Raw genomic sequence first — 22058 nt, 5'->3', positions numbered from 1 at the left:
CATCTCATTTCTTATTGTGATTGTGCAGAAAATAAGGATCTTGAATTGGCACATTTCTGCAAAATTTTAATGCAGAGTAACTATATTAAAGATAAATGTAGGTACCTTTTTAATGTGGCTTATTTCTGGCCTCATAGTGTCAGCGAAAGCAGTATAGAAAACTATAGGAGAACATTATTCAAACTTTTTATGTCATTGCAAGTCAATTGTGAGAGCCCTATAGAAGTTCATTGAGTCTTTAAAGTCCTAGAGATGATGCATTTTTTTTCTTCTTGTCCTCTTTCCAAGGTACTAACATAATGATAAAGCAAACTATACTTGGTATATAGCTTATATTTTTTTTCAGTGTTACTTCTACTTTTCTTAATAATCAATGCATTCAAAACATCAGGGTGTTTTCAGTTGCCTTATTTATGGCTGTAAACATCTGTTAGTGCTTTGTCTTAGGTCCCCTACAGATAATGTACTAACTTAAGTTTTAATGCTGTATGGTTGAAGTTGCTTCCTTTAAATGGATAACATGTAGAGAATAAGGCACCACGTTGGTTACTTACTTTTTGCAACAACAAAAGAGTTGGTTTTTGAAGCATCATGCAGCAGTTCCCCAGGTTATAATGTCTTCAGTAGCATATGTAGGCACAATGGAAGTCAGAAGAAATTTGACTCTTTGCAGAGATAGCAGGTGAAATTTCTGTAGTAGGAAGTCTGTCACATACTATTATGTAAGTAGCTGCTAAATTGTGTTAGTTGGCTTTATAAATACAGCATGGAATTTTTGGTGGTTTTTTTTCCTAGAGAAATGATTATTTAGTAATTGAATTTATCTTCAGCCTTTCTGAGTTGTCTGTGGTTTGGTATAGTTTTTGAGATTCCTCTTTATGGAGTGAGCAGGATAGGATATAATTAATCTGAGTTCTGATTTTTATCAGCTTTCATATTGAAAGATCTTCCATTTACCTTCAACATAGTGGCTACAAGATCGAATGGAACAGTTATAAATAAAAATCAGGGTTGTGTTTCTTTCTGGCTTTTGTTAATTTCTTGATCTTGAGCATCTGCAGTTCTGTACCATCTCTTACTGCTGTTTGTTCCTTCTGTTTGGCTCTGGCTGTTTTTATTTCTCACGATTAGTCTATTCAGGCATCCAAGTAGAAACTTAAGGCTCCAGCAAAAATGTAAATTTAGTTCTTTGACTAGAAAGATACTTGAGGAGAAAATAGTTATTGTGAGCTTTCTGCTTCTTAAACATTTCTTTGCAGAGAAGCCTAGGCTTTTCAGTATGTGTTAGCCTAGGCTTTTCAGTATGTGTTACAGGAAAAAAAGTAGATATGATAATGCCTCTTTTTTTTGACATTTTCTCTTTTGCTTTGTGGTAAAAAAAAAAAAAATCTTCAGCGAATTTTAAATTCTGTAGTTTTCTGGTGTTCCTAAAGTTTCTATAGACTTGTGAAATGTAAACTAGAAAATGTGCTGAGACACTAAAATGGTAACCTATATCTTAATTGAACTGGACTGGAACAAGAATAAATACAATTTGAAGTGAAAAAAACCCAAGTCTTTGTAAAATACATTTGCTCTCTTGGTCCTTAATACAAATTTGGCTGTACTTTAAATTGCTTTCCAGCTATATTCTCTAATTTCAGACTCTCATGGGTTGATTTCATGTCTTCCATGAGTGGTTGCCTGTTATTTTATGAGATCCTGTAAGAGTTGAGCATGTTAATGAGGTGATGAGTAGCAGCCAGTGGGACTGAAATTGCTCAAAAGAGGGGCTGCTTAATAAAACAGGCACCAGGCCACTTTGTGCTATTTGCCTGGGTAAATGATCCTCCCACTGCAACAGCCAGGGGCATGTCTGGGTAGGGAGCTGAGGTGGAGGGACAGTCCTCAGGTACTGAGGGAGGCAGCATCAGAACCACACCACTGTTCACCCTCTCTGGTCTCTGAAGCCACAAAGCTGTGTCCATTTTTGGAAGGTGCTACAGGATGGACTGAGCATGCTGCTTCATGGTGCTGACACCTCCACTTGCCAAGGACAGCTCTTACGGCCAACACAGCTGCAGACAGGAAAGACAGGTCCACTTGGGTCTCCTAGACCAAACGTCTTAATGTGACAGGACAGCATCATAAGCTGACTTAGAACATTCTGGGCCTGCATTGCACCTAGGCTGCTTGTTGTGCTGCCCATCATTTTTCCTCCCTTAGTCATAAGCTAAGGGAGGAAAACTTAAATACATAGCTCTGCCACTTTTCTTCTTATCCTGACGTGCATGAAATGTGAGCTTTAAGCAGCAAACAGGAGGACAGTTTATGTACTTCCTCCCACTGAAGCAAGTCTTTGCAAACCCTGACTCTTGACCTAAACAAGGGTTAAGTGTCTTAAAAAAACAAACAAAAAAGTCGATTCCAGTCTGAAGGTTACAGGTGTGAGGAAAAGGTAAGAAAGTTACATGTAGTGGTTTGGGATAGATACAGTTCCTTTTAATAAGTTTTAGAGCATTTAAAGCCTGTCTGTCATGATACTATTTTCCCCCATAATTTATAGTGTACTAACCTAGTTGAACATGAAATTAGCTATCTATCAACTCTAAAAAATAATAATTAGCTTAATTGATGAGCCTTTAATTTCTCTCACTTCAGACCATAAATTGTAGACATTCCTTTTGCCTTGTGAAAGATGTCTGTAGTAAATTTATTAGTTGCAATGTTTTTATCTAACTTCAGTTTCTGTTAATAGCAAGTCTCCTTCACAGAATGGTGTTAACATTTCAAGTAGTTGTAAATGCATCCCAGGGAAAAATACATACTGTTAACATCCTTCTTCTTCCTGAGATGGTGTTAGTGCCTAGTGCTTTCCAGTCACTACCCGTGGGTAAAGATTTCCTTGTTCCCAGCTGTATTCAAATACAGTTTGCCTGTGTTTACAGCTGTTACTGAGGAAGATTGGAAGTTAGGATATCTGAGGAAGAAAACAGTGGTGTTACCAAAATGTTGCCTAGACCATGATCTTCTATCTAATATTTTGAATTTTTGTGTAACCTTAGTCTTGTTATAAAAATACTGAAACAGAATCTTGATTGCATTTTTAATCTGACTCGTATTCAAAGGCTTTTTGCACTCAGTGGAGTTAAAGTTATCTAAAATTGTTTTTAAAAGTAAACATCCTTTCTTTAATGAATAAGAGATTTTCAGTCTTCACATGAGTATCCTTCATGTGTCAGACCTCAGACTATGCTAATAACAATTCTGCCTTTATTATTTAAGACAAAATCAAGGGCTTTCCACTTGTTGCTTTCATTTATAATTGTTATGTTGAATCTGCTGCTGCAGTGGTGCCTCAGTAATGTATTCAGCAGTGCAGCAAAGACTAATCCTTTTGTTTGTTGCCCTTTGCTTCAGCTCTTCAGTATTTTTAAATGTAATATCTGCTATATATGGTTTTGAGGTTCCACTTCATGCTGGTATGTTTGAAGGAGAGGAAGATGGTATTATCATACATTAGAAATTATCAGAGGGGGGCTTTTTAGGTATCAAACATAGAATTGGGTAAGGTAACTGTTAGAAGTGTTCCATAGAAAGAGCAGAAACCCCCATACACAATTAAGCATGTCACTTCTGAGATGTTCTGCTCAGTTCCATTCTGTGGCAAAAGCATTTTAAATAGTTGATTAACTTGCACTTCCAAGTGGAATAGTTGCTTAAAAATTTCATTTTATGAGATGGGAATACAAAGGTCGTGTTTGTTGACTTAAACTTTCCAGATTGCCACAGGTGAATATTTTGTTTTCATACAGTTTATTATTTCATAGCAAATTCTTGGTAACTGATGTGAACTAGTGTCAAAATACTTTGAATGATTTGATAACAAGTAAATGTAGGTTTAGGTGATTTTTGGATGCTTGCTTTAGTTGTTGGAGGGGGGTTGCTTTATTTTGGGCAAGGGACAATGGTGAAAGCCTAGATTTTCATTTTGCTGTTTCTCTTTTTGTATTCCTGTTGTCATGGTAATGGCATTAGTTTTGCTTAAGAAACAAGCAAAATTGATTTTGCTAACTTCTAATAGTGCTATTTAGGGATGAGGAAATTCTTCATTTCAGCTTTGTAATATTTGCTATTAAATTGTTAACAACTGTCCTGGACACTGACTTTATTAAAACCACCTTTTTGTAAAGCTGGCTTTTGGACTTCATTTCAGATTACTGGTTAGTGTAGTACAAATATTTTCCCCTCTTTAGTTTGCCATCAGATTACAAGCAGCTGAGTGCCATTGTTGGTAAATTTCTCAAGTTAACATTTAACATTCTGCTGTACAATCCAGGCCTTTAATGTTTCAGTGTGATCTTTTCATCAGTGCTGTGCAAGGTTGCATTTTGCTGCTGAAGTAAAGCAGTGTTGCATGTATTTTATAAAATTACTCCTTCCAGTTTGTCTGCAAAATATCATTAGGTATGTTGAAGATGATGAAATTGGTATGTGTATGGCTGTACCCCTACTTTCAAAATAAGATATGACCTTTGGCTTCCTTTGTTCATGCTTTAAACATTTTAGCTAGTAAAATGTTAGCATAAATGGAACATCATTTTAGCCCAGGATGCCAAAAAGAAAAGAAGTTGTCCTTACCTCCTGCAGAGACAGGATCTGTCCATATTAAAACATATATGCTGGGAATCCTGTGTTCTTCTGCCACTATTAAATGACCTCTCAGTAGCTTAATTGGTGCATGATTAGTCAGCAGAGTGTTTCTTGGCAATGTTCCACATACATATGTATTTTTGTAAGAGACAGATGCATTTCTTTTGTTCTTTCATTTTTAGTTACATGGGAATTGGGCTTTCGGCACAGGGTGTGAACATGAACAGACTACCAGGTATGTTTCAGTTACTTACATTGGTTTTTAAAATATGCTTCAGCTTTGGTAAGCAATAGAGTGTAGCATGACACCTCTGTTTTGTATCTATTACTGGAGTTATGTAACACTTGCAGCTGAAAAGTTTAACTTTCATTGTACATTTACTCCGGTACTACTTCTGTCAGCTCTTACTGTTATTTTTAACATTATGAAGATATTTTTTAGCAAACAAATATAGTATAAAATTTTCATCACGTGTCTTGATAAAAAATGAAGCTATAGATTTCCATGCCCTGTATGCTGGATTTCTAGCAATAAAAATGATCTACTATGATAAAATCTCTCTCTGTCAAACATGGAGAGAACTCTCCTTTTGTCACTTTCTGTACCTTTACCTTTCCAGCCTTCATAGTAAGAGTGTGTAGCCTAGTTTTAAGTTTTGACTGTTCCATTGACCTGCATGATCAGGGACACTGTCTAGTTAACAATTGTCTCTAGTATCTCTGAATTTGTATGTGTATATATAAAAAACTGCGTTTTTAACAGATTTTAAATGTGTAAAAAAATATCCACTCAAAACCAACTGACTTGAAATTACCAAAATATAAAACCATGTTGAATTGACCTTCGAGTATCTGCATTTCATTACTTTTGAGTTTTAACTTTCTTACCAAATGCTCTGATAGAGATCCATATGATAACTGCAAGTCCCCATTACACTGCGAGCCCACCTAAGGCTCATGAATTATTAGTGGGTGGCATTAGGTTTGATTTAGGATGCTATAATTATCAAAGATACTACTAATCAATGTAACTGCAATAATTTGGGGTTGTCTTTAATTTACTGAGAGATGCTTAATATGGTACCAGCTGAAGCTACTGATGATAAAGATTAAGGGTCTAAATGTGTAAAATACTTCCAAATTAACCTGCTAGGCAGCAGCTTGACAGAAGAGTATTGACTCGCAGAGAGTGTAGATAGGTATTTATAAAAGAGCACAGACCAAGATTGCTTTTTGTGAATTTCATTGAGTAGTGTAACAGTATGAAGCTTCTTAAAGATTCTACAGCTTCTTCACCTGCAAAATCAGCACCATATTTGCATGCATAATGATTAGCTCTTGGCTGTGATTTTCACCTGTATTGCTAATTTTTTTCCTTTTATTTAAAATTTATTTTTGTTTTCAGGGGCAGCATAGCTAGTTACACTTTAGTCTGGAGATTCTGTTATTATGCAGAGGCTGCTTGCTGCTGAATAGTCATTGAGAATAATCAGGACTAGAAATATGTTTCCCCAGAGATGCCTGTTCGGTTTGTAGCCAGGAAGAATCTGATTATGACATATGGTAGCAATAGTTTTGCAAAATGAAAGGGAGAACAGGAGAATCTTCACTGCTTTACTGGGACATGTCAGATCTGTATATAGCTTTTTGAATTTCAGCATTGTAGCTGATTATATTTTTGGGGTTGGTAATACTGTATGTTGGAGTAAAGAGAAAAATGTGTTATCTGAATTTGCATTACCTGTTATATACTACAAATGCAAATTCAAATATTACTTATTCAGCCATTTTGATAAAAGAAGTTGTCATTTTAAAGATTACACAATGGCTTTCCTAGATAAGAAATATTAGAAAGCAGAAAGCTGAGCATTGTAATTAATTGTGTTAACCTGGCTAGAATATACCAACTTAGCACAGTCTTCAATTTATTTAATAATGAAGAAAATGAATAAATTGCAAGTGCTTTTGTTCTCTAGGTTGGGATAAACATTCATATGGTTACCATGGAGACGATGGCCATTCATTCTGTTCCTCTGGAACGGGACAACCTTACGGCCCAACGTTTACTACGGGTGATGTCATTGGTTGTTGTGTCAACCTTATCAACAACACCTGCTTCTACACCAAGAATGGACACAGCCTGGGTAAGCAGAAATGCTGCCTTTCGTGACAGCACTGTGTCTTTAAGTCTGTTGTGAATAGGAAGCCCTCTTCACATCAGGAGCAAAGGGTTTGAATAGTTCTTTTAATAGTTTGATAGTCTATGAAGTAATTAAAGAACTGGGAAAAATAATTTCTTCTGCGCTATTAGCACTAACATTCCTTGTGAATTTGGGAGGATTGGTCTTACAGCATCTCATTCCACAGGATTTGCATTAATGAACTCTATTACTCAATCCACAAATAGTGCTTGATGGTCATAAAGTAATAGATAATAAGAAAACTGAAGATAAGGAAAATGGATATAGCTAAAATTCCTTGCTGCTGTAGGGGGAACACCCAGCCTTCACTAAAACCTTACATTGGATGCATGTTATTTTGAGCATATGTTGGAGAACAGTGTATTTTGGATTCCCAGTCTGGAGTCATTCATAGTTGGGCTAAAGCCATAAATTATAAAAGTTGAGCTAAAATTAAGTCCATTAAACTCATACAGTAAATTGTAGTATTAGGCAACACTGCAAGATAATTTTTGAATTTGAAGATGTCAGGAGTGGGTGGAGTTAAAAATTTTTATGGAATATCTATTTCAGTTACTTAATGTAATTTGCAATGAGCCAAGATACAGAGTGTAAGGAAAGAAGAAAAAAAATTACTTCTTGCATTAAGAAAGGAGTGGGGGCTTGGGAAGAGATCTTGGAATTGTGCTGAGGGGAGCAGGAGCTTTGAAGGGATAAACCTCAAAGAATAAGGTTTCTGTGATGGGTAGAAATGCGATAAGGAGAGGGTAGCATGAAATGAAGTAAGAGATTATTGAGATAGGTGGTCTTGAAGTTGCTGTTCTATTTTCTTATATTGGCAAACACAATGTAGGTTTGGAAAAAGGGGGAAGGATGTGGTTTAAATTCTTTTCTAGCCTCCCTGAATGAGACTGACAGTTTGTTTGCTCAGGCTTTGAGCAAACACATCTGACTTGGGAGTTTTCCTGCTTCTACTCCTAAGCAGGGCTTAGGAGTCTCCTCCTGAGGTCAGTTCCTTGTAATCAATTCTGTGATTGTATTCTTTCATGATTTAATGTTCCTTCTAAATTGAGTGAGTCTATATACCTTGAGACCTAGGGCAGTGGGACACTTGAAGCATGCACTGTGTAGTTGTTTCTTTTGGCATCCTATTGCAGGATAGGTCCAAGTGGAAGATAAGGGGATTGTGTTTGCCCTAATCTTTAACTGGGTTAAAGCTGAGAAAAGCAGTCTTACCTTTTTCCCTTTTTGAAACATTGTCAATGTGCCTGCAGAGAAGTTGGATCATGTGATCAATTAAAGAGACACTACTGTTCTCACTACCCTTATGGTCACCTGAAGGTGTGAGTGAGCTAGGAAGGCAAGAGCAGAACCCTCCTTTTCAGTGGAAAACGTAAAGCAGACTGCATTAGGCCAACTGTGAAACAACAGTGCAAAAGATTAAAATCCATTTTTAGAGGAGACCAGAACGGCATAGGTGAGGGGAGGCTAATAAAATGTCATCTGTCAGAGACTGAGTCTGACAAACACTTCATGGATTTCACAAGGAAACCTGACAGTTGCTCTGCTGTCATGGACTTTGCTAGCTTTAGCTTCTGACATGAGAAAATCGATTCTGTGTTAAGTGGAAAAAGAAATCAGAAATTTTGTCTGTCTCACTGAGGTATTGCAGTTGCTAGTTGTCTAGAATTCCTGTACACTTGTGACTTGGAGGACATTTATGTTTCTTCTCTGGGCCCACATATTTGGCCTAGAAGAAGTCTCTGGGTCAGCCTGGGATTTGATGCTGCAGAAAGGGCAAAGCTGTTCTCATGCAAGTGTGAAATCCTGGGTTGAAAAGAAGCCCCAGCCAACCCCCACCCCACCCCCAAGACCCCAGCTCCTACATATCACTTAGTCATCATTTATTTGTCGTGCCTACAGCCTCCATTTTGGAAAAGAGCAAGCTGGATGTCAAAATTACCAAATAGAAAAAATGGTATCGCTTAGAAAAAGATAAAGTAAGAGCAGGGAATAAATAAAATGATAGCTTTGAGATATGATGGGAGGAAACAAAAGAAACAGATTCACTCAGTATGCCATCCTTCTGTCTCAAAAGATGTGTGTAAGGAATCCAGATGCTTTTGAGGTTTGAAATCCTGGTGAAGAGTAGAGATTGAAAACAGGGATGGAATTTAGGACAAAAGGTTAAAAGCTTTTTTTTCTTAAAATCTTAAATTTGAAAAGGTGGTGATACAGAATAAATTGAAGTTTGAAGGGATAAGTGGATTTGAATAATTCAGCATTAAAAAAATACTTGCAACAATAAAGGAAATTCTGAAATACTGTTATTATTTGGCTGTCAGAAGGAGATTACTGATGTGGTTTTTTTTAACTGAAAGCTTCCCACCCCCTGAAATTGCCTGAAGTTCCTGAAGTGTTCAGAGGTCATATTTTTCTCTAATCCTGAGACAGCAAAATCACTCCCTTGGTTTTAAGGGTAGATGGATGTTTATAATTATGTAAGAAGATATTAAGCTGTTCTGTTTGAAAACCAAAGCATGAGGGCATGGATTAGAGTGAAACACTCGCAGGCTGGTTTGGAGTATTATAGATATGTGCTGCTTGTGTAAAGATTGTGAGTGAGTATGAAGAAAAGTAATAGCAAACAAGAAAAGACACCAATAAATCTTGATGTTGCAGCGTCATGACATACAAGTGAAAAAGTATTTTCAGATATCCTTACCTTTCTTGTCTAAGTTTAGTATGTAGCTAGAACTTTCAGACTTTCTAATCTGCCTATCTGTATGATTTGCTAAGTCTTATGATCTATTTTGAAAAAATTAAGGGCAATTTAAGTATTTTTGATGATTACTTTTTGCCAAATACTGCCATTTATTATTTAAAAACCATGAATTGTGCATAAGCATCATGGATGTCACCATACTTTGCTTATTTCTGAGATGGTTTGAGTGAGATTTCTGAACAGATAATGATACTTTAAGAAAATGAGGCTTGAATCCAGACACATGGAAATTAATCTTAATTTTATCTTTATTACAGGCATCGCTTTCACAGATTTACCGGTAAGATAAGTGCATTTTCAAACAGTTTTCTTTTGTGTCTCTAAACAGATGTTTCAGATCAGACTAGCATTTACCCTGTGCTTGTTGGAATCACAATGATAATCTTGGTAGCCAGTTTAATATTAGATATTTCTCATCATGATTTCAGTGGTGATTTTTTAATTAAAGGGGAAGGTGTTTTGGTTTTACACTGATCCTTACAAGAGATTTTTCCTTTTCAGGTTTTTTTAAACAGAATAATAATACATGAAAATAATTATTACATGCTTTGGCATATTCAAGGCTTACATACAGAACCAGAGCTGTATTAAACACCAACATGGTGGATGGCTGCTTGAGATATTGTCACTGTAACTCATTCTGGATGCCTGATTTTCACAAGTTTTGCTTCATAGAATCAAATGTATCAATTTTTTTTAAAGCTGCACATATCTGAAGTCTTGTAGCCTTTGCGTCAATTAAATTGTGCTTTCCTTAAAAGTGGCATCTGTTCCCTATCATACTGATACAGGCATGATACTGCAATTACTTTGGTTTTCTTCTCATCCCCTTCATTTCTGATTTAATCTGTTTAAGGTGCAGTGTGTGATGCACGTCTACCTGGCCAGCTACTCCCTTTGTGTGGCCTTAAGAGGCAAGGACAGATATTAAGGAAAAATGAAGTCAGTAACCCAAGGAGCCTCTTAGTCCTACCACAGGGTTGAGTGTTTTGTGTAGGAAACCACTGCCACTGTTCTGGATCTTCAGGTTGCTAGCACATGGTGCCAGCTCAGGAAAACTGACACTATAATCTGAAGTATGAAGCTGAACCCCTTTTTAGAATCAATGGTTTCCATCTCATTCAAAGATTTGAGGCTTGTGGTTTGTTGATTATTTTAGACTAGGTAATAGTATGAGCATGTTTATTTAAAAAAGCAAATGGTGTATTTGTGAAAATAGAGGCAAGATTGGCTTGGGTGTGGCTTGAGAAACCAGAGTATTTTTCATTTCACTGGCTTCTCTGGGCTCCAGAGTTTCTATTGACCTGTGTGTTGATAACTTCTTACTGATAGCTTTAATTTATTTAGCATAATAGTTCTGTGGATCAACATCCTATTATACCATACCACCATTGTCTGCAGTGTAATTATGATGTAGGTATATTTATTACATAAACTTCAAAAAAAATTTAAACTACCTCCCACACACACACACACACACAAAAGACCCCAGTAACAAAACCCCATTCACAGTGAACAATTGATTGCCTTGCCATTGCTGAGATGCTCATTATATTTAAGAAATGTACATTTATCCCAAGGCAGATTTTACCTTTCTCATATTTGGCATATTTTAAATTTGCATGGAGACCTAATTTCTAAGCGGAAAATAAAACTGAGACAACAATAAATGCTGTTCAAGTGTTTTCCTAGATAAAAGTCCAGGAATTCACGAAATCGTCAGTGCATTGTTACAGTTTTTGTTGGGCACTACAGTTGGACTTTGAGGCTATTGAGTTTTCTATTCTGTCAGTTCTTACCACTAAAATTCAGTGATGTTTTAAGTATTTCATCCTAAAAGGAAAATGGCCCACTTTGTAAGATAATTTCTGTTCTCTTTTTAAAGGAAAAAGACTGGTCTTTAAAATAATCAAAAATTGTTACGTAATATTTTGTGAAATTTAACCCAAAAGTTGTAACATGTAGCACAGTTTAAAAAGTGTATTTTCTGGCTAGAATGTCAGTAAGATTTTCTTCTTCCAAACACAAAGAAATTATGAGCACTGGGAATAAAATTAGTCAGTCGTTGTATTGCTGTATTGGCAGAAGCTGCTTTTACTGCTGGAGTACCCTACTAGAAGCAGTGAGGTTATTACTAGAGGTGAAAAAAAAAACCAAAACAAACCCATAACAGTGGGGATTTTAGGGCAAGTGTCAAAAACTAACTAAAATATTTCTTGCAGCCAAACTTGTACCCTACAGTAGGGCTTCAAACACCAGGAGAGGTTGTGGATGCTAATTTTGGACAACACCCATTTGTATTTGATATTGAAGACTATATGCGAGAGTGGAGAACCAAAATTCAGGCACAGATTGACAGATTTCCAATAGGAGATCGGGAAGGAGAGTGGCAAACAATGATTCAGAAGTAAGACTTGTAATATTATTAGTTTTTTTAAAAGTCATTAGTTGCATTATTTCAGAGATCTTTAAAATGTGTTATCTGTTGTCTTGTGGAAAAAGTGATAGATGCTATTGAAAAATAGTACAAGTAAGTTTCTTACCAGGTTTGATAACAGTGTAAAAAGAAGTCTGAACAGATTTTGTGGCAGAGTTGTCTGTGTCATTAATAATTTGGACTTTATAATGATGAGTTTAAGACTTGTGTTCTAATTTGTCTGATCTAATACGGACTGGGGAGTTTCTAGGAAAGTTGTTGTGGTTGTAATGGGCAGTTTTAATACTCTGGGCTCTGGAAATTTCCCTTTGCATTCTCAGCCTTCAGCATGCCAGGTTAAGTTGTGTCTCATTAGTATTTCTTGGAAAAATGGTGGTTCTGACTTTGCATTTTTTATTTTTTCAGTGAAAACAAAAACTTAATGTGCAGCAATTTCACTTCAGTGGGAGTAATGAGAAAAAAAAACAAAACAGTTTAATTAGCAGTTAATATTTGAACTGACCCTGCCTTTGGGTCATAAATAATTGTTACTAAAATTCATCATAATAAAGTTATGCTTTTATTATTTTTAAAAATTATTTTTCTGTACAGTGTTTTGAAGAATATACTGACTCTTAATTGAATTACTTTTGTCTGACTTGTACAGAAGTCTTTGCATTTCAAACCGAATTTTTCAATTCAGCTTATATTATCAAAGAGTTTTTACATTCAGGAGTTCTTGGTTTCTTACCTGTGTTTAATGAGTACTTCTGAGTTTTGTTTTTGTTTATTTTTAGAATGGTATCATCTTACTTAGTTCACCATGGATACTGTGCAACAGCAGAGGCATTCGCCAGATCCACAGACCAGACTGTGCTAGAAGAATTAGCTTCCATTAAGAACAGACAAAGTAAGGCTGGAAAGCACGTTGCATCCCTTTTTTCCTCCCTTAAACAGATACTACATAAAGCTTTTTCTTAAGCAGCATTGTAAAATTTGCTTGCAGCACTGCTCCATAGCACAGTTCTTTGCTGTCATCTAATGTTACACATGTATGAGCAGCTGGGTATGAAAAATCTGCACAGTAATACTTTGTAACTTGTTTGATGTAGCAGAATGTTGTAAATTCTGTTGTCTTTTCTCTTGAATAGAAAGTTGTGATATGTCTGAAACAATTGTGTGTAATGTCTCTGAGTGTTTGTGAGAGCTAATGGTTTAGTCACAAACAGCAATATAAAACTTAGTCATGACAAACATTTATATTTTTATCTGAATGTGAAAAGGGATTGAGTTTAGAGAATGTTTTATAAGTTAAATGAAACTTGAGCTTTCCTGCTTACAGCTGTGAGGGGAAGAGGACAAGGACAACTAACAGCAGTTCAGTTCTAACTTGCCATGCCAGTGCTGTTTGCAGCCTGATGGAACAGTGCCTTCCCTTTCTATTTAAATCCCTGCTCTATGACCATTAGCATTTGTGTTACTATGTGACATACCACATGGGGAAACTGCTTTGGTTGTAAAACAACACATTTGTTGGGGTTTTTTCATTTGGATCAGTTTCTCTGTTGGTGAAGAGAGCTGGGAGGTTGTTTGCAGCTTGAGCCAAGTTATAGCCACAGAAGCATCAACTAAAGCAGGGACCTTTGTGAAAGATTTTGTTCAACTGTAGTTTGATTAGAAGTATGTGTTGTAGGTGAAAGAGAGTGAATTTTTGTTTTTCTTAGTCAAAATTGAACCTGTAGGAGTGTGATGCAATTTGGATGTTCTTGAGTGACAGTAATTTGAAATGTGCTTATTTATAAAGTTGTGAAAATGAGAACTAAATCACAGAAGAGTGTCTGCAGTCTTATTCTAACTCTAAATGCATAGTCTGACTACAAAGCAGTTGGATGCTGGCAATAAATAAAAATACTGAGTTCTCATTTAGATACATGTAGGTGGAGTGAAGTTCTTAAATTTTCCTGTTGAACATTTTAAGCAAACATGATCTTTCTTTACACTATTTTTTTCTAAAAGGAAAAAAAATCTTGTTGATTGATGGTTGCAGTGTCTTTTAATCATTTATGTACATGTATTAATCCATAAGCTGTCCATTTAACTGATGTTGGTTTTGCTGAACAGAAGTTCAGAAATTGGTTTTGGCAGGATGAATGGAGAACCCATTGAAACAACATAACAGCTGTATCCAAGTTTACTAGAAAAAAATCCTAATCTCTTATTTGTTTTTTGGTGAACAGGAATTCAGAAATTGGTTTTAGCAGGAAGAATGGGAGAAGCCATTGAAACAACACAACAGTTGTATCCAAGTTTACTAGAAAGAAATCCTAATCTCTTATTTGCATTAAAGTGAGTCTTCAAATTATACAGATGTGTGTTTATAGATGGCACAGTACCTTCTGAGACAAGACAGTTACTCATTTAAAGCTTTCACAGAAATTTATACAAAGTTAAGCAGCGCTTTTTAGAAAATGTGTGTATTTCACTTTTTTATGCTCTTCTTATTTGCTACATGTTTAACTAGGTTTTGTCATCGAGGTCCTGGTTTGCAGCATAATTCACATCTCCCTGTAGACTTTTCTCTAGAACTAAGTTCTGTAGTTCTTTTTAATGAATTTAATCCCATTTGGGTGTTAAGTAAAACTTAAAATGGAAACTGATATAGTAGTACGTCCAAGTAGGTTAAGAATCCTGATGGCATAAGTTAGTCTGTTCCTCCAAAGGGGTGACTGACTTTAAAGACCAGTTTAAATGAGCTGTTTCATTCCATGCCACTTTACTAGAAAACTCTGGCTAAAACTGTGGAATTCCGTAATCCCAAAGAGTTCTCTTGGCTTCCCAGGTACACAATAGTCACCTTCATTCTGGCATTTTTACTTGCCAGCTGCGCTGTTCTCCAGAATTTTGTATCACATTGCAGTGTTTGAATGTGGAAAAAATGCGTTATCTCCTCTAAGAACAAAGCACTTTAATTTTATGTTCAGTTAAATAACTGGGAATGTGTTTGAAGTCTGTCATGCTCAAGTGCTGAACAGAATTCACGTGATAGTAATACAGACTTATCACAGAATTCACAAAATGTGAACATTTTGATGAAAGACTTCACTCAATAGCATCAATTTTATGTTATCTTTTTCTCAGTCTGTCTAAATTTTGCCTGTTCTATTGAGGCTACTGAAGCCTTAAGCATAAAGCAGGAGTTTTGAGCTTCCTTAAAGTCTGTAGTAAAACCTCCTTATCTAAAATGAAATTGACAAAGAGCAACAGCCTCTAAAGGGAAGGTTTGTATGTGAGTTTGCTTTTCAAACTGTTTTCTAGAGCAGGTGTTTAATGTTAGGTGTTACCCTTTAATGCTTAATGTTCCAGACAGTCAAACTCTGTTCTCATTTACTTTGAGAGAAATGACAGACATGACAACATAATCACCTATCATTCTCAAGAAATAACCTTGCCCCTGCCAATAAAGGAAAGCAGTTAGACCAAGAAAATATAGTTTAAATCTCTAGACTTTGAGGACTTAGTGACAAAGGCTGTCCTCCAAGGATAATATTCCTGTTCAGCTCCCTCACAAATTTGTAATTGTGTATTTTTGGTGGAATGCTCCAGAGCTTATTGACGATTGGGTTACTGACATTCAGCATTTTGTTGAGTCAGACTTGTTCTATATTTAACACTAAAATGAAATGATTGCTATCGTTGGTAATTTGAAATGTGTAAATGGTTTTATTAGCTTAACTTTTTGCCTTTTGTTTAGGGTGCGTCAGTTCATAGAGATGGTGAATGGTACAGACAGTGAAGTGCGGTGTTTGGGAGGCCACAGTCCAAAATCTCAAGACAGTTACCCTGTTAGCCCACGGTCATTCAGTAGTCCTAGCATGAGTCCCAGCCATGGAATGAACATTCACAATTTGGCAACAGGCAAAGGGAGCAGCACACACTTCACTGGTAAGTTGGTGTGGAGAATACACCACACAGATTTGGATGTACCATGCCACATAGAATTTATTTTTTTTTAACTTAAGATTTTATGCTGAATGCTGTGTGTAACAGTAAAATGTTAGTGATTAAAATATAGGATTTCCAGTCACTGGGAAAAATGAAAGTTTCATCACATAATTTTTGCATGTGCTTTTGGGTTTACTTCTTGCAAAGTAGGTTGCCACCAATTTCTAAGAAGTGCTTCCCTCTGGGAAGTGGAAGGTTCTGACATATATTTCTCTCATGTTTTTGATGATAATTTATAGCTTGGGCAAGATGGTTTAAATCCAGTAAGTGGTATATATGATCCATTTCCTGTGGTGTTGATGGAGAAGTCAGAATAGCTGTGGTTGAGCAGGAAACACCAGAAGCTGGGTGGTAGGGTTGAGTAAAAGACATGCTGCTGGCAGCCACATTTCAGTCTGCACAGTTGAAACGTTTCTTAGAGCATTTAAGTAGTGGGAAATCTTCAGTGGGAGGCCACTAATGTTCAGAGCTGTCCCAAGCTTATGGGGAGATCCCCATGCCTTCCAAAGCACCCCTGCTGAATGGAAGCAGAGCATGTTAAAATGATACCTGAACATGGCATCCTTGAAGACTAAGACTCTTAAGGTAGCAGAGACCATCAGCTTTCACTTATGTTTAATTTCCAAGTCCAAACTGGAGCTGATTTTGGGGCACTTGTTTTTTTTTTCCTCTCTGGGGTGTCAGTGAAGAACCACTCAGATTTTCTGGTTGTTCTTTAGGTGGTTATTGGGATGTAGTGTAGAAAGTACCTCTAATTTTTGTAATTTTGAAAATCGAGGCAGGTTGATGAATGTATTACTAGAATTGATGTTTGGGATTTTGTAAATGGCAGCAGCTGCTTTCTTTATAATGAGCCCTTCCTGTGACCTGTTTCTATTTTAGAACATACTTGGGAGCTCTTGGTTTGCTGGAACTGGCAATTACATGTTTGCTTCAAATGGTAGTTTTCCTGTTATATTTTAGAAGGGTCAGAAGAGATTTTAGCTAGGCATCATAATTTCACAGCATGGTGTAATTTTTTTAGCAAAGCACAATATTAACAATTAAAATAATTACATGGTGAAGGAGGTTGTATGTAAGTTTAGCAACATGCCGAGTATTCAGCACTGAATTCTACTGCACATTTATCAAAAAAATTATGTGATCAGGAATTAATAATGTTTGCTTCCATTCATAATGATTACAGTGGCCTAGAAAAGATTTTCTAAAAATCTTCTACATTAGTGCAGTTTTTTGTTTTACCAGTATATTAGTACAACTGGGAAAACCTTCTTGTGTCTGTGTTCATACTTGTTAAATAATGCTTAACTTCTGCACTCTTAAGAAGCCTTAAGGGTTCAAATACCTGAAACATGGAGGTGAAGTACTTGAGTTTGTGTGGCAAATTTATCATACGTGTTCCTGGTCAGTAAATGCTACACTTACTTCTTTTTTTTCTACAAACTTATCTGTAAGTACCACTTTATGACTACAACTGTTAAAATTTCCTTGCAGGGTTTGAAAGTAGTTGCAGTAATGGAGTAATATCAAATAAAGTGCATCAGTCTTACTGTCACAGTAAACACACGACCACCAGCTTGAATGTACCAGAGCTCAACAACATAAATGTATCCAGATCACAGCAGGTTAACAGCTATTCCAGGTAAGTAAACTTTAGATGCTTCTAAATCACTTTAAGGCTTCTGTTCTCCATGTGTTTGCATGGCAGGGAAGAGTTTTCAGTGGGTTTTGATGTGATGTTTTTTTTCCTCCCTAAGGACAGTTGAAACAAAGTGTTAGAAGCCAACAGCATGTGGTAACTCTGGTTGATTTGACAGTTCAAGCTCAATAGACCTTTTTCTCCTGTTGGGGTAAAGAAATGAAGTGGACAAAAATAAATTACCTTGCTTATAGCTATGGTCAGTTTTGAAGTTCCGTAGTGAAGGTTAATTAGCTCTTTGGCACATTTAAAAATTCAATTTAATTGAAGCCACTGACACTGATTTAAGTGTGTTGCACGCAGGTAGTGAAAAGTTTTCCAGATACTCTCAATTTGTGGCAGTATCTGGAAAGTAAACACAGTTGAGATTCAAATAAAGTGTGGATTCCCTTTCCCTGTATATTCCAGGATTGTTTGCCTCCTCCAGTCACTGTCACGAGTGCAAATGCATTCAGTTCAGAGAGTGAAAATAAATCTCTTAACCAGGGTTAATAGGGTTCTTCATAACCAGTATGGTTAAGCTCTGGGTTGCATAGATGCAGCAGAACCCAATTTGATGTGAAATGCAACAGCACTCAACTTCTTTGTGCCAAATGGATTCCCAAAACTACCACACAGGATGTGATGATGTGGTGGTGATGACCAAAGGTATTTTAGTTGAATAGTGATAATTGGGGTAAAAAAGTAAGAGGAACAATTTACTCTTTAACTTTCCACAATTTCTGTTTGCATCAGCAGTTGCCTCTGCCAAAACGTCTGGCAGTGTCCAGGCAACTTGGAGATTTTTCAGGGAGGAAGACAGTTCCTTGGCTGTGTTCTTGCCCAGTCAGAGAGGCCTTTTGGTTTCCTTCCTCAAAGGAAGCTGAGTATCTTTGGTTGCTTAGAAGCAAGATATTAAACTTCCAAATTGAATCTATTTGGTCTTGACAGAGGTTTTAGGTTGCTGTTCTCCATGATGGAATAGAACAGGCCAGGATGCAACTGTCAGCAAAGCTCAGTCCCCAAAGCCACGCTGGCATTTTCTAAAAGCACTTCTGTGAGCAGAGGGTTGTGAGGAGCTGAATGCTCTGCATTTGCCACTGAGTGTCTCTTCAGTGTTCTGCTTTACTCAGCATTTGGAGTTTTCTTTTTTTGTTTTCCCTCTGTCGTTCCACAGAGTAAATAAGAGGAGAAGGCATTTTTTCAAAATAATTAGTTATCTAAATATGGTATTTTCTAAGTAGGATGTATATTGACTTAACTATATTTTTAATGTATAAATGCTAACTATATTGAAAAGTGGGAGTAGTATATTTTCTATATATTTTCACTATATATATTATATATATTTTTCAAATATATTTTCAATGCATTTTCTTCAACTCTGTATATAAATTATATAAACAAGGTAAGAACTTTTTGGTCTATATTTAGAAAGTGTTATATTCCTTAGTCCTGAATAATGGGGGACATGTTTAAATTTTCAGCATCTGAAAACAGTATTTTACTGAAAACTATTGTTAAAGCAACCTTGAAACTTTCCATGGTTCTCTGGTATCATCAGTTGCTGTCGAAGAAACTGTGGTCTAACAGCAGCTTTTCAGTAGCTAAGATGAGGAAGTAGTGTGATGAAGTTGTAAAGATAACCTAAGTACTTGAATATGAGTAAAACTTGTATTTACTACTCTCTTTTCAGCAATGATGTAGACATGGAAACAGATCACTACTCCAATGGGGTTGCTGAGACTTCATCCAATGGCTTCCTAAATGGTAGTTCTAAACATGATCACGAAATGGAAGAATGTGACACAGAAATGGGTCTGCAGTGATATTTCTTACATTTTTATTAAGTAATGGCAACAAGGTTATGTTTTTACTTGCAATGCTTCCCAACTTGAAAATTAGGGTTACTAGCTCAAATCTTTAATTTTTGATTGTTTTGCTATTATTAGATGTATATTTTAAAACCACTGATTTAGGTGGTCCAATATCAGTGTGAGAACAGGGGAAATGGGTAACTCATGGCTACTGAAATTAGCATTAATTTTTAAGGAAGTACCTCGGAGAAGAAACACCCAGTTGTGTAGCACCCTCTGTTTGAGTTGGGAAATTGCTTCTCCCTCTTCCCATTCATGGTTCTTATGGCATCTTTGTGCTCCACAGTAAGCACAGAAATTCTAAATCTTTTATATTGAAATGCGAAGTGCTAATATTTAATGCTCAAGAGTTTTATTAGGGAAATGTAAAAATGGAACATTAACTTTTTTCCCATGTTTTCCACCAAAAAAATACCAATCTATATAGTTATAAGGTAAAAATTAACTTTGTTTTACTTAATTTGCTTTATACTCTGTCATGCCTATTGATGTTGGTGACAAATGAGTATTTAAATTCCCTATGCTTGCCCTTTGTACAGCTGCAGAATTGGTACTCAAACAATTGATTTAAGCAGATGTCAGTTAATGTGTAGTTTAAATGAAATGTGCAACTGGAGACCTTCAGAATGCAGCAGCGCGTGCAGAGCGCTGTGAGCACTTCCCAGCTCTGGGGCTGCTGCTGCTGATCCTGCAGCTTTGCTGGGAAATGCAGTGGGACAGCAAATGTCATTCTCCTACAGCCCTGCAAGGAGGAATGCAAGTTGCCAGACCATTTTCCCTGCATTATGCTCTGAAGCTGGATTATAACAAGACCTTATTTCTGTGACAGAAAACCCAAAACAGGTCCTTGCTCTCTTGCAGCTTTTTCTGCAGAGACTTGCTGTGACAGACATGCAGCAGCTGCACAGGGCAGGGAGTTGTGCTTTTTGTGGTCTCCTGCCTTTGGAAAGTCATGTCTTAGATGAGGCTGAACTAGGGACAAACACCACTACTCGAAGATTTGTGGGTGCTTCACCTACACTGTTTACCCCCCAACCCTGCCCCCAGGTTGAGTCTGGTGCATTTTCACTTCTTGAAATATTTATATGTTCTCCTTAGTGCTGTATATTGAAGGTTAAGTAGGCAGGTATCTTCCAGAGGTGATACACTTACATCTAAGGGAAAAAAAAAAGTAGCCAGTTAAAAATCCTCTTTTGAAAGAGTAGTCAAAAATATATCACTAAATAGCAGTGTTAAAGTCAGAAAGAAGAATGGATTTGTAACTGAAGAGTCTATCAAAATGCTCATTTTAAAACTTGATTCCATTGATGAAAAAAAGACAAGGAATGGACAAATGCCTTTTTTTTAATGCAGTGCTTTAGGTGTAAATTTTTAAAAAGCAGATTTTTAAAAGAAGCCAAGTGTTAGTTTACTATTCGTAAGCTGCATCTTTTAAAATCACTACTATTGGGAGTATTGTATGAAACAGTAAACAAATCAGTTGTAGTGTCCTGCTTGATTACAAAAGAAGCCTGAAATAGCCAAATGATTTAAGATAATGTGTTCTGCAATGAGTATGAACAGAAATGATTGTCTTGTAGCAGAGTCCATCATGGCTATTGAGGAAGTTTGGCATTTTTTTACACTCTAGTAGTTCCCAGTTTGGTGTATCTTCAGAAATGCAATGCCAAAGAATTAAAGAAGTTAGAACTGTGGGACTTTCATTGTTGTTTTTAAACTCCCTTAAAGTTTTAGGGTAAAATCTGGTTTGTCTTCTAGTTAGTTTAAAATTACCCCTTGCAGATAACAGCACATGCTGTGACAGCCTTTTTGCCATTAGTGAATCAGATCTCTTAAATGTTCCTAAGGAGCAGTTCCCCAGTGTGTGGTACAGGAGCACGTGGGGCCAGGGTCTGAGGCTGACCTGCTCTCTCTGGGCAGGCAGCTGTGTTTGGGTGAAATCAGTCTGTAGATCCATAGGTTGTTACCCTCGGCCCTGCCAGTGGTGATGATGACGATATTGTTTCTTCAGAAGTAGATTCAAGTCAATTAAGACGCCAGCTCTGTGGTGGCAGCCAAGCAGCCATTGAAAGGATGATCCATTTTGGAAGAGAATTGCAAGCAATGAGCGAGCAGCTAAGAAGAGAATGTGGCAAAAACACAGTGAATAAGAAAATGCTCAAGGTATGTTTAATCTTCTTGTAAAGGTGCATAACTGTGCTGCCCAGCAGGAACTTCCCACAGCATGTTGTGCTGGAATACTGTTCTGCCTTAAATTCTGCCATTTTTCACGTGTCTCAGAGCAGATGTTCTGGTCAGCTGTGGTGTAGCACTGTCTTCTTTTTTGTCTGTGCAACACATGCTCAGGGAAGATAATTTTGTGCTGTTACACAGTTAAACACAGAAATTGATTTAGTGCTTTCCTTTCTCTCATTTGTGACCATATAACTTGCCCTTGAGAATCGAAGTTCTGGTTTTGTCTTTTTGATCTTTTGTCAATGATAAATGA

At 36.7% G+C, this 22058-nt stretch overlaps 1 protein-coding gene across 4 annotated transcripts in view; it reads left to right on the top strand.

Annotated features, from left to right (window-relative positions):
• RANBP9 (RAN binding protein 9) overlaps positions 1–22058 on the top strand; it is a 39041-nt gene that overhangs the window by 15203 nt on the left and 1780 nt on the right. Inside the window, exons 3-12 of one of the 4 annotated variants that reach the window (XM_077180373.1) lie at positions 4815–4867; positions 6609–6776; positions 9855–9877; positions 11820–12004; positions 12811–12923; positions 14251–14359; positions 15765–15955; positions 17510–17657; positions 19390–19463; positions 21585–21733. In XM_077180373.1, the coding sequence (XP_077036488.1) occupies positions 4815–4867; positions 6609–6776; positions 9855–9877; positions 11820–12004; positions 12811–12923; positions 14251–14359; positions 15765–15955; positions 17510–17657; positions 19390–19463; positions 21585–21733 (1213 nt within the window). Of the gene's footprint in view, positions 1–4814; positions 4868–6608; positions 6777–9854; positions 9878–11819; positions 12005–12810; positions 12924–14250; positions 14360–15764; positions 15956–17509; positions 17658–19389; positions 19512–21581; positions 21734–22058 lie in introns of all 4 variants that reach the window. The other 3 variants (XM_077180367.1, XM_077180362.1, XM_054643385.2) reach the window with 3 other exon arrangements.

The sequence above is a fragment of the Agelaius phoeniceus genome, chromosome 1 (assembly GCF_051311805.1).
Source record: "Agelaius phoeniceus isolate bAgePho1 chromosome 1, bAgePho1.hap1, whole genome shotgun sequence".
Lineage (NCBI taxonomy): Eukaryota > Metazoa > Chordata > Aves > Passeriformes > Icteridae > Agelaius > Agelaius phoeniceus.
This window is presented reverse-complemented; position numbering and strand designations above follow the sequence as displayed.